Raw genomic sequence first — 12,231 nt, forward strand, 5'->3', positions numbered from 1 at the left:
CTCCCTCTTTCTGTGGAATGTGGTTTTCAAAGTCTGGGGTAGACAGCAGCATATTAGACAGATCAGAAGTGCATTTGACCACAGAAGTGTAATGACACCTTCCCTGTTCTACATGAAGATAGGTCACTATAATCTCGAAACGTGCCTGAGCGTCTTGCTGCTGTCTCTTGCAATGGTGGTGGCTGGCTCTGGAAACTTGAAAGTTCTTCAGCTTTGCCGTTTCATGCACAAGAAGACCGGCGGAGAGATGAACTATGGATTCCATCTGGCTCACCACATGGCTTTGGGGCTTCTCTTTCTGGGAGGAGGAAGGTAAACTTGCCATTTCCTAAAGCCATTTTCTTCCCTCACCTTTTCTGCAAAAGCTGGAGCAATGCACGATTTACTTTAGCATTTTTTAATGGATACACACTTGTAAATTCCTTGTCTGTACTTTGTTACTGTACTTCCCTATTGCAGGAGACCAGAGCATGTTGAACATCTGTTGTAGTGGTATGTGTTTGTTGGCAATAAGACTAATAGATAATGTTTTTCAACAGATATTCACTGAGCACTTCAAGTTCTTCCATTGCTGCTCTCCTTTGTGCTCTGTACCCTCACTTCCCTGTTCACAGCACAGACAATAGGTAAGTGTTTGTATATGTTTCTTTAAATTTTATATTTCCTTAACTTTCAGGCTAAATAATCTCCTTACAATAGAGATTATAGAGAGAAATCCTCTTGGATATTTATATAGGCACCATATAGCTAATTTTTTTGGAGGTTCTCCCCCTGCAGAAATGTAAACAGCAGAAGTAGTAAGATGATGGTTCTGATAATTGATCAGTGAGGAAGTGCAAACAGGTGTCCTGAGGCTTCTGCTACAATGACTTCTCTGTTCCAGCTTGCTCAGCAAAAAAAGAAGTCATGCAAGATCTGTCCGTTTATGATTCTTAATCAGTTTTAATTAAAATTCATGAAGTCTCGTCTTGTTAGCTGAAGCATACCATGTTAAAGTCTTTGAAACCTGCTAAATTACTCCAAATTTCACTTTGGTTCAGTTGACAGCTGTATGTAGTTACTGAGCTGTGTGCAGTTCAATATTTGGGATTATTTTGTGCCTGTACTGTTTGTCTTGAGTTTCCTTTCCCCACACACAGGTATCATCTTCAGGCTTTGCGGCACTTGTATGTGCTGGCAGCAGATCCAAGGCTTTTAATACCTGTTGATGTGGACTCAAACACTCCTTCTTATGCACTGTTAGAGGTTACATTCAAGGTAAGGAGTGAAGGCGTTTGAGGAGGTATGGGAGGCAACTGAAAACTCCGATACACCAAAGCTCTGCTATTTTCATTGTTGTGGCCTGCAGTTTTGGGTTTGTTTTCAAGTTGTGGAGATAAGCCTGATTCTTTAGGCAAATAATTGAAGGGCTGTGTTCAGCCCACTCACACGTTACATGTGCTTTGATGACACGTAGAGAGGAGAATACAGGACAAATAAAAAGAACCACAAAGTCTTCAAGTGTGTAATAGCTGACCCAGAGTCGTGGTTCTCATCTTTCTAAAGAGAAAACTTCCAAAGACACAGAGGTGGTTGGGGCCGTTTGTGGGTTTAACAGCTGCCTTCTAATTCTGCTGAGACTGGCAACTTGGTTTCTCTCTCTACATGATGTGCCTTCTGGGGAAGAATCCTTTCTGTACTGTTTATTCTCATATAGATTAACGTGAGATGGGTGGTGCTTGAGAAAGACCTAAAGAAGGGGTTGCTGAGATTTCAGGGGAGAAGTGTTGCAGTGCAGATCCACCATGGGTCTGGTAAAAAGATGCTGAAATTCTGTTCCTTTCTGTGGAAGATAGCCCTATCCATACTATCATTTCCTTCTCAAACTTTTGGATTCCAGTGGAGTGTGCCTCTTGTCGTGTGGTGATTCTTCCATGAGAAGTATCTATCTAGTTCAGGCTTATGTCTTGCAATGTTAAAGGCAATGCTAAGCTATGTATTTAGTCAGAGTTCAGCAACAGAAACTGACTGTCCTCTGCAACTGTGTTGCGAGAAGGACGTTTTCTTTCTTTTCACATGAAAGTGAGCTTTACTAATGTGTGAATCCTGATGGCATTTTGAAGGGCACACAGTGGTATGAAGAAACTACTGAGGAAATGATGGCACCCACGCTTCTTCCAGAGCTTCACTTACTGAAGCAGGTAAAAGAAGTCCATGTTTAATGGAGAATGTAATTACCTGTGTTTTGTGCTGCCTGTGGTGCAGGAGCACTTGGTGAAGTTTCTTTGACCCAACACTAGCCAGGCTGCAGACAGTGCTGTCTAGCAGTGACTCTGAAGGCAGTTGTCACTATGAAGTGCACATGCTGTCTTATGGCACGTGCTTCTCTTTGGTCTTGGCTGTCACACTTTCAAGATCTGATGTAGCAGGGGTTTCCCTGTACCAAAAGCTTCACTGCAAGAGAGACAAAGCTAGTCCCTCCTTCATGTTTTCAGAGTGGGTAGCATGATAAAAGGTCGTTTCCCCTTGTAAGGGCAGGGAAAGGGCTTTTGGCTTACATAGAAAACCCTAACTTTTATGTTTCTGGTTATACCTCATAATAATAATGCTTAAATCAACAGATCAGAGTGAAGGGACCACGGTACTGGGAACTTCTAATAGATTTAAGCAACGAAACAAGTCATCTCAAGTAAGTACTATTTGTAGGGCTTAAATGAGTAATAACCTTGTATTTATTTCAAAATAAAAAGAGAAAAGAAAACCAACAAACTCCCATACTTGTAACACCTACGGTTTGCAAAGTAGTCTGCTTTTGATCAGTTTGCTGTTGTGCATTTGATGGCGCTTTAAAGTGAAGAAAGAAACTACGTAGTTGGTTTCACCTGTTGATGAGAATAATTCATGCAAAAACAGGTCAGGGGAAAACCTGATAGTAAAAACCACAGATATTGGTAGCGGGATTTAGCAGCACCAGAAACCATCTGAATCTCATGGTTTTGGTTTAGTTTTGAGTTGTTGTGATGTCATGTTTCCCAGGCTGTTGATACAGTAATTAGCCAGCAGTTACCGCTTTGTGAAATACAATTTCTCTGATGTTACATGAAGTATGCAATGCTTACTGCATTTTTAACTCTCCATTGGGCAACTGTGAAAAACAGAAATCTTACCGGAATCACAGTATCTGTGAGTAAAATCATTCTCACTTGGCGCTTTTAGCAACCTACAGTGTAATTTGTCACTGTGAGTAGTGTGGAAGAAGCCAGCTGCATCTTTCATCAGCAGCGTAGTTGTTCTTGTTACATGAAATGCCACCATTGAGATTAAGTTAAGCATTACAATGCTGTGGCTGTTGGTCTGTGCCTTTAGGGATAACAAACAGAACTGATGCAGAGTGCGGAGTCCTCCAGATCAGCAGACACATCCTGAGTCATCTGCTGCACCAGAGCTGGCAGGGCAGAGCTTTGTCCTTCCACAGAGACTGCTCACACTTCAGTGCTTGTTTGTCCCTAAAGAGCCTGCCAGCACTCACTGCCACAGCAGAAAGCAGCACGGTGGCTGAGGAGGTTGTTGCCTTTGGCTGTCTGCTTTCTGGGACTCCAGATGCTTTGACTCTGCCATCTCTTGTCACAACACACTGGTTACACTGTCATGTCCCAAGACCTTTCCAATGTTAGGGACCTGGCTGGCATTGTTTTGAAGGTAAAAGCATATATGAAATCTTTTTTCCTGCCTTAGTACAAGCAGACTGTGATGTGTTATGCAAAGCAGTTACCTTCAGTTTGGAGAACTTGATTGTTTTAGGGATGCCAGTGCCTACACTCTGGTAAACATACAGCTGCTTTGCAGCAGTGTAACTTTTGAACTGCTACATGCTTTTATATGTAGGCTTGGTCAGGAATGGGGATGAAGGGTTGTGTTGGGTCTGTTCAGTTTATTTGCCATTGAGCTCAGCGTTGCAGTGTACTTTTAGAGTTGTGGCTGCCAGCTTGTGTGGTTTTCCTTGGGTGCTGGACAAAAACCTGCTTTAGGAAGTTACACTCTTTTTATTAGCAGGGCTTACCTTGTTTTCATCACCATTGCCTGCCTCCAAATCACCATTTAATAGCAGTTTTCCCTTGAAGATACCAACATTTTTTATGTTTGTGCAAGTTTAAATAATCAAGGCAAAGCATAAGCTGTGGAGTTCATGTTTATTTTGCAGGTCGGCCTCATTGTGTGCATCTGCCAATGTAAAGTAAGCACTGCTGTTGTTATTTCAGATCAATTCTTTCAAAGGGTGGCGTCTTATACGTGAAGCTGAGAGCTGGGCAGCTCTCCTACAAGGAGGATCCCATGGGCTGGCGCAGTTTTTCAGCACAGACTATTACTCATGGGAACGAAGCACGGTCATTCAAGGTATCACTGCCATACTGGTTCTTATGCAAAGCAGCATGGCACATAGAGGTGAAAGCTGCTAAAACTTTGTTAACAAAGGATTTGGCAGTGAAGTGATGTCACCTCAGAAGAGTGTCTGAGGACGGGCTGTGAGGAACTGAGGATGCCACCTCAGGAAAGACAAAGGGGGAAGCACAGCAGGTTTGGGCTGTGTTACCCAGCAGGTTATGAGTGCTGAAGTCAGTTGTTTTGCTTGAGTGAGGAGTCGTCTGGTGGCTTCTGTAAGGCATGCAATGAGCTTAGGCCAACAGCTGTCGTGCAAATGTATGTTCGCCACAGAAGAATCAGGCAGGTTCTGCCCATGATATGCTTTTCATAGGTTGCACTGTTCTCGCTCGTATACTGGGGATGGAAAAGATGGATATAAATCACTATTTCATTTGTGTGATGAAACCAAAAAGTTCATTTTAAGAGTGTGTTTTGTTTTGTAGCCAGAAGATATTTCGGCTTTTACATCTGATCCTGCTCTGTTATTGTTTGCTGAGTACTTTTGCAAACCAACTGTGAATATGGGCCAGGTATGATGTCTACATGTGAACTACCGTGCTGCCTTTTTCATGAATCAAAGGCGGGAAAGAAGTCTGCTAAGCTGTGAGGGACAAAATTCAGTCCTGTGGGAGTTTTCTGAGGGATGCGTTGTAGCGCAAAGGTGCAAAATAGTGCTAACTCTATAGTTGTTCATGCAACCTCAGAGTTGGTTAAGCTACAGAATACACCGATGGTTGTGCTGTGCTCATTGCAGAATGCACTGACCAAATCCTGAGAGCCCTGTGCAGTGTCCTGCAGAAGGGGGCTGCGTATTTCTTTGCACTAGGTCACCTAGTAAAATACAGCTGTGTTACACCTAGTATTAACAATCACCAGAAGGAAAGCAAGCTGCATGGCATTGCCCAGCTATCATTAGTTTGTGGAACATTAGCGCATGGGCTGACTTTAGTGGAAGGAAATTGGAGCAGTGTGAAAACCTGAAATAAATTGTACCTGGCATGTGCAATTCATAAGGTATGTGTTTTATCAGAAACAGGAAATGCTGGATTTTTTCTCTTCAATTCTCTATGAGTGCGTTACCCAAGAAAAACCAGAGATGCTGCCCACATACATAGCAATAGATCAGGTGAAGTAAATACTGTATTTGTTATTGTTTTCTTTAAACCATGCTTTGGCATAAGAATGTTTATTACATACCATTCTATGGAAATAAAGAATGGGGGGGATACGTTGGTGAGTTTATAGGAAGGGAGTGGTGATTTTAAAAGCAAATTGGAAAATAGTTTAAGGCTGTGAAAATTATAATTACACAATGAGGTTAACTGATGGCTCTAAGTAGGTGCTGAGGAGGGGAGCCCTTGGAGAAAGGGGTTTTTAGTGTTCCTTTCCTTTCTTCATTAAGTTCCCATTCTCACCGTTGCTTTGTATTTCCCTCTACTAGGCTGTGAGGAGACTGGAAAGAGGAGAAATGTCTGAGACATTTGAGCTGGGGCAGATAAAACTGGTGTTAGAATTCTTCAATTCCAGATGTCACCAGGGGAGGATGAGCAGGAATCCAAACAGAGGACTCTTCATGAACTCTGAATTTCTGCCTGTGATGAAGTGCACTATTGATAAAGCTCTGGATCGGTGGCTTCAAGGTATAGAGAACTGACTTTAAACCTGCAGCTGTGGTCATGATTCAGTGTCGTTGTTACCTTCTGATTGGGGATGATTGCTGATTTAGGGTTGATTTTTGCCTAAAAGCTCTGAAAAAGAGAAGGCAATGAATGTTAACATACGGCAACTTGTTTGCCATGTATTTTAGCCTTAGTATCATATATCACTTACCTGAGAAAAAGGAAGGGATTTAGAATTGAAGGGAATTCTTCAGCAATACAGTCTATGCAGAGGGCTGAAGTCCTGCTCATGAATGACTGCTGCTTTCATATCTTGCCTACCAGCTTACTGCTTAGTCTTTCTTCAACGTGGTACTGGAAGTCTGTCAGGGAAAGACTGGGTTAATGTAATGTGTTTGACTGATTGAGTCCAATTGATAGGCTCCAGCTACTGCCCTCCAAATAGCTGTTCTTTTTTTTGAGTCTTTAATCTCTCAAATATTAACACCAAAAATACAAATGCTGGAGTGTTCTCTGACCACGTAGTGATACTGCAATTGGAGAGTCTCCAGAATTGAGTGATACGATACTCTCTTTTAGCAGGAAATCAGTAATATGGTATTTGTACTATTGATTTTCTTGTTCTGTTTGAGTACTTCTGTGTTTGTATGTGTGAATGTTATCTCGTTATGTGTGGTTGTGGTGCCAAAACTCAGTTGAGGCAACCAACCTTCAGTTTTCTTAGTGTTTAGTATGTTAGGAGTGCAGCATCCACTGAATTGAGTATGATGGCCGTAGTGTTTTACTAACTCAGAAGATTTTATGCTACCTTAGGGAAAATTTCTTTAATTTTGCATTAAGATCATTTTCTGGAGCAAGAGTGAAGGATGAGCACAGCAGAAAACAAGGTGTAGGGTAGAAGCTGGCTGTAACAGAAGGTTTTAAAGAAAACCCTTAATCCACCTCCTATGGGGAGATGGAGACTTTTCAGCAAGCTCTTGCTGGTGGTGTACTGTTATGTCTCACCTTTTCTTCTACCATCATATGCTCCCTAAATTTCATCAATGTTGTTTCATACATTGCAGCTGGAGGGGATGTCTGCCTGCGTTCCTACTTAAGCAGGCAACCTAAAGATGAATCCCAGCAGAACATGCTGGCATGCTTCCTTGTTTACCACTCTGTCCCAATGCCTGGTCAGTTGGCAGCTGGAGGCCTGGAAGGTAAGGCTGGAGTACCTGCTGAATTTGGGTGGACAAATGCATTTGGGTTTGCTCTTGCATGCTGAATGGAGTGCATCCTTCTGTTATGTGGCCGTGCTTCTGCAAAAGCCATAAACATCAATTTTTATTCTTTGTTAATTGCCTCGAGTCTGGGCACAGAAGTTAAAGACTTGATACAGGACTAGAAAAGCCAGCATTATCCACTGTGAAAGTCTTGGCTTTCTCCAGACCTGCAGGAAATCATATTCTCACAGGCAATAGGACTGGATGAAATGGCCAATGGCAGGAGTAAGCATTCCTTTCATTAGGTTAGCTGTATCTTGAGTGTCCTTAAATCTTTCCTGTAAGCACCTAGTCACAGTGATAGCATTCCCTTTTAGATTTCCAGTGGCAGTCTGATTTGAGATACAGAGACCTTCTGGGCCCTTTCTTTAGGCAACTTTTCTTCTGTCTTCCCTGAGCCCCAACCTAGGGAGAATACCAGTCCTCCGTTTGCCTGCGGACCAGCTTGGTTTCTCAGGCTGAAAAAGGAATGCATCTGGGCTTTGATGTGATTTGGGGCACTTGCTCAGGGGTGTGTAATGAATGTCACTGCCTCAGTGGTGAAAGGAATGTTGCCAAAGGCCTCGGCTCCCAGCACAGGAGTCATGTTTAGACTGTGGCACCCTGTGAGTACAAGCTTCTGGTTATCACTGGTACTTTCAAGTCAAGTGCCTAATGGTCTGTTTAGACCTTGATGGAAATCCTGGTTTTGTGTTTTCTTTGCCTGTTACAAGCCTCCGTTCTGGGAGTTCGTGCTATATTAATCAAATTTGAGATGTCTTAAAACTCTGTTACAAGGACTTGCTTTTTAACAGGCACTGCAGCAAAATTGGTGGTACGTCTCCAGCAGTTCTCCCTGAGCACTGACACTTTCCTCTCTTGGTAGTTCTGTTCCTGTGTGAGTGTTTCACCAGTATGTGATTGTTGTTCTGCTTTCTGTCATCTCTCCAGGAATCACCAACTTCTCCGAGATGCTTTTGAAGTTCAAGCAGTGGAATGTGCTGGTTCGTGCGTTACTAAGGCTTGCTCCTGTGTTGCTTAAAAACCCCCAGTCCATGGTGCTGTAGTGTTCTGGCATGGAAGTCTGCAGTGTGCTCATTTTACATGAGGTTACTGAGCGACAGAGCCAGTGTTGTTCCATGCTGTTCAGAAACACCCAGGTAAAAATGTTCTATTATTTGAGGTCTTCACAAACAGCAAACTTTAGTCCTGCCCCCTTGTGAGAACTGTGACCAGGAGCTGCTTACAGATTGTTAAAAGAGTAAAAATTGTGTAAAAGTGAACAAATAATAAATTTACTTTCGTAACTAAAGATTAGTTTCAAGTGCCTGTTTTGTGCTGTCTTCTGGAAAGACTTTGGTTGGGAACCATGGAACTTCCTTGTTTGTGTAGCTTGCTTGCGGTGCATCTTAATTTGCTTCCATGAGGTCCTGTAGATGTCAGGAAATGAGCAGCCCTGAAGATGCCAGACTTGCATTTTCCTCTTGGGGCTGAGGTTGGAAGGGAAAGCCAGCCACCTGCTGTGCTGCTTGCATCTTGCCAAGTCCACTACTCAAGAGCTGACATGATCCTTCAGTCTCATTCATGCCATTTTTCCCCCCTCTTACAGAGCCTTCTGTAACAATAAGGTTCCTTTGGGTCTGAACTGTTTTGCTCCAACTTGTCCTCCATCTACTCAACACTGTGCTGTTTACATCTTTCCTTTTGTAGCCTTTGTTCTGCAATTAGTCAGTTGCTGCTGAGAAAACACCTGCCTCCACTACGTTACGTTATGTCTGGGCAAGAACTGAAACTACTTACAGACAATTTAAATAATTGGGCATTCGTTTGTGTTTCCTTCATCTCTGCTACGATTCCTGATGTGCTTCCCCAGTGCACTGAACTTGGAGCGTGGCTGGCTCTGTGTTTGTTCTGGGCAGGCAAAGCACTTAATTTTTCATAAAACAGGTGGAGTTACTCCAATAAAAGCAGCCCGAGGTTGAATGATTACTTCTAGAAGAGCAGCCAGAGCCAAGTTGTTGGGCTGGCCTGTTCTGAAATGTGAAGTTTGATCTCATTCTGCAGTGACCTTCATCCCCTTTCCTCCAAGCTCTCACCTAGGGGAGCCAGAGGGCCTTAGGGAGGGGAGAAATGGGTGAAGGCAACTAAGAGTGATTATGACCAAAGCAAAAGGTGTGAGAACACTTAGAAAGCTTGTAACATTGGGGTACTTTTCCTAAAGAATCATTGAGTAGTAACTGAGGTTTCAGTGGTTTTAAGAGGTCTTGAAGCAAGGAGTTGCATTCCAGCCATATTGAGCCCGTGACAAATCCCATCTCCTCCCCCTTGTTTTTTAAAGCCATTCAGAACTGTGGTAAGGAGGGGAAAGTCAATGTTCTGTTCCAAGGGAGGTTAACTGATGTGATGGACAAAGCACGGAACTCAGAACAGCTGCCCTTGAGCTGCTCCCACTGACCTGGGCTGCCTGTCCTCCAGCTCCTGCTGCCAGCTCCGGGTCAGAGTGGGGGCTGCAAAAGAAGATGAAGCCTGGTGCAGCTCATCCCTGGGGGGAGCAGCATGTGCTGCAGGAAATCAGATGTGACCTCCTGAAGGAAGCTCCTGCCTGGAGTGCACAAGGAGATGGAGGATCTGCTTTTGGGAGAGAGGGGAGCACCTGGCAGTGCCACAATGACAGCTGAAAACAGACATGTTAGGTTTAGTTCTATAAAAAGAAAACCAAAACCCACCTATATTCCACAGACACCTCTGGTGTGTGAGTTTAATTAAACCTCTGGGCTTCAGGCCGGCTGTATCCCTTCTCAGATGGCCTCTATCTGAGTCACCTGGGGGGGCAAAATTTCCATGAATGGGGGTAAATGTGCCAAACCTGTGCAGAAAACTCAGGGTGGTTTTGAAACCTTAAGTGCCTGGGCTGGCTTGGGAAGGGGGAAGCTCTGGGAGCTGCTGCTGGGTTTTGGTTCTGCCTTATGTGTTCCTGCACCGCGTCCGTCTGGGGGAGGCTGACATCCTCCTCTGGGTTTTCAAAAGTCCGATAGGAGCCTGAGAGGGGACTGTCACCATCCTGTGGGATAGATGAGGCTTTGGCTGGGATTTGGCCACCAGCAGAGCTGGCCTGTCCTGCTGCACCAAACCCCAAAAGCAAAGGTGTGCAGGAGCTCAGCTGAGGAAGGAGCTGCGGATTGCAGATGTTGGCGTGTCCAACGCGGTGCTGGCAGCGCAGCCGGGAGCTGCCTGCAGGAAGGCGGGCGCGTGGGTGTGCGTGTGTGTGAGCTGCGCGAAGCTGAGAGGCTTCCTGTTTCCTTTTTAAGCTTTTAACAGAATTTGAAAGCAGCCACCGCCGCGACCTGGGCCAATGATCTGGGCAGAGCGCGGGGGGAGTTTCAGCCCAGCAGCTCTGGCGCCCGTTACGAACAGCGACCTTCGCTCCTGGCCACGCGCAGCCCGCGCTCGTCTCAGTGCCCGCTCCTCTGGCCGCTCAGGGTAAGGTGCTGCTTGCTGCCTTTGTGAGACACTAAAAATGCTGAGTGCGGCTACTTTGTCTGCTGGGCATTTTTATTGCACTTGAACCCATTTATCTGCTGTAAGTTAGACTGCAAACATGTTTTTATACGGTCTTTGCAACGCCTGTGGTTCTTGTGCTGCTGTTTGCTGCTTGGGCTGGGCTCTGCCCCTGGCGTGGGGTGAAGATAGATTTGAATGGCGTGTGTCAAAACTGCAAGCGCTCTGCTCAGTGGGTGCTGTGGAGATACGCGTTGGGGAGGTGGATGGTTGTGGAGGAGCACATTGGAGCAGCAGGGGCTCTTCAATTGATGCTTCCTGCACCTGGCAGGACCAGGAGCGCAGTCTCAAGCTGTGGGCTGACACCTGCGGTGCCCAGGGGGGTTATGCTGCACCCACCAGCTCTTGTGCGTGGGCTCTGGGCAATGACAGGGATGTTCCCCACCCGGACCAGCTGTGCGCTGGCTGCCTTTGCTTTACTCACATCTGAATCCCTGCACAGTGACAGAGCAGAACGCAGCACCCCCAGCCCCTTGGTGCCACCCAGTGCCATCACATGCCGACCCCAGAGCACAGCTCTCTCCTTGGCTCTCCCCATGCCCATCCCCACTGCAGCAGGTTCCTTTTCAAAACCCGCCCGGCCCAATCGATGCCTTCTTCCCCCCCAGAGTTCCCCTTTTTGGGTGGCACGCCGTTGCCCCGGCACTTCTTCAGCAACAGTGACCTCTGTCGGCACCACTGCCTGGCCCCGCTGCCACCCTGCTGCTCCTCACCGTGTTGGAAGAGGGCGAAATCACTCAGTGGGACGGAAAGTGGGGGGAGTTGCTCCATGAGAGAGAAAGGAAAACAGCAGCAGGAGGGAGAACAGACATCACCTCCTGCTCTAGCGGGCTGTGCCGGTGCCCCAAGTGCCACCATGTTCTGGAGCCACCCGTGGTTGCTGGTGAGATGAGGAGGAATGTCCCGATGCGGCGGCCGGGGAGTGACTCAGAAGCTCTTCAGGTCGCTGTGGTTTTTCTTTCATGGTTTAGCTGTGACTGAGCTCCTTGCTTCGTGCGCCGCAAGCAGGCAGGTGTTGGCACACCGGGCGCCCGTGGCATCTGCTTCCTCATGCCCACAGCTGGCACCCTTTCATCCTTAAAAGTCAGATTTCACTTTTTTTTCTTGGTGTGAAATCCCATGCAATTGGCCCAAACTTGGTAGGGATGGGAGGCTCATCCCCACAGCACTCTGCTGCCGCCCTCCCAGCCTTCCATTCTGCTGCTGTCCACGGGATGTGGGAGTGATGATTAGTGGGGTGACTTCTTGCACCTCCCACCTTTCCAGGGCAATATTAGGGCACAGAAGGTGCCACGCTTGGACTCATCTGGCAGCAGCTCCTGGGTTCACTCTGGGGCTCTCCCTCTGTCCCTTGAGCAGCAGCCAAGCTGGCCATGAAGCAGCACAGCACTTCCAGCACGAGGCTCCGGCAG

The 12,231-nt window shown here is 46.0% G+C and overlaps 1 protein-coding gene across 2 annotated transcripts in view; it reads left to right on the forward strand.

Moving 5' to 3' along the window:
• ANAPC1 (anaphase promoting complex subunit 1) overlaps positions 1-8,573 on the forward strand; it is a 33,415-nt gene extending 24,842 nt beyond the window's left edge. For both annotated transcript variants that reach the window (XM_072332180.1, XM_072332181.1), the window contains 11 exons: positions 119-312; positions 540-626; positions 1,140-1,257; positions 2,103-2,180; positions 2,601-2,668; positions 4,239-4,374; positions 4,845-4,931; positions 5,432-5,527; positions 5,843-6,041; positions 7,085-7,219; positions 8,213-8,573. In XM_072332180.1, coding sequence (XP_072188281.1) covers positions 119-312; positions 540-626; positions 1,140-1,257; positions 2,103-2,180; positions 2,601-2,668; positions 4,239-4,374; positions 4,845-4,931; positions 5,432-5,527; positions 5,843-6,041; positions 7,085-7,219; positions 8,213-8,328 — 1,314 coding nt within the window. In that variant the 3' untranslated portion in view covers positions 8,329-8,573. The remainder of the gene's footprint in view (positions 1-118; positions 313-539; positions 627-1,139; positions 1,258-2,102; positions 2,181-2,600; positions 2,669-4,238; positions 4,375-4,844; positions 4,932-5,431; positions 5,528-5,842; positions 6,042-7,084; positions 7,220-8,212) is intronic.
• Positions 8,574-12,231: the final 3,658 nt, after the last annotated feature.

This window comes from Excalfactoria chinensis, chromosome 3 (assembly GCF_039878825.1).
Source record: "Excalfactoria chinensis isolate bCotChi1 chromosome 3, bCotChi1.hap2, whole genome shotgun sequence".
In the NCBI taxonomy this organism is placed as follows: domain Eukaryota; kingdom Metazoa; phylum Chordata; class Aves; order Galliformes; family Phasianidae; genus Excalfactoria; species Excalfactoria chinensis.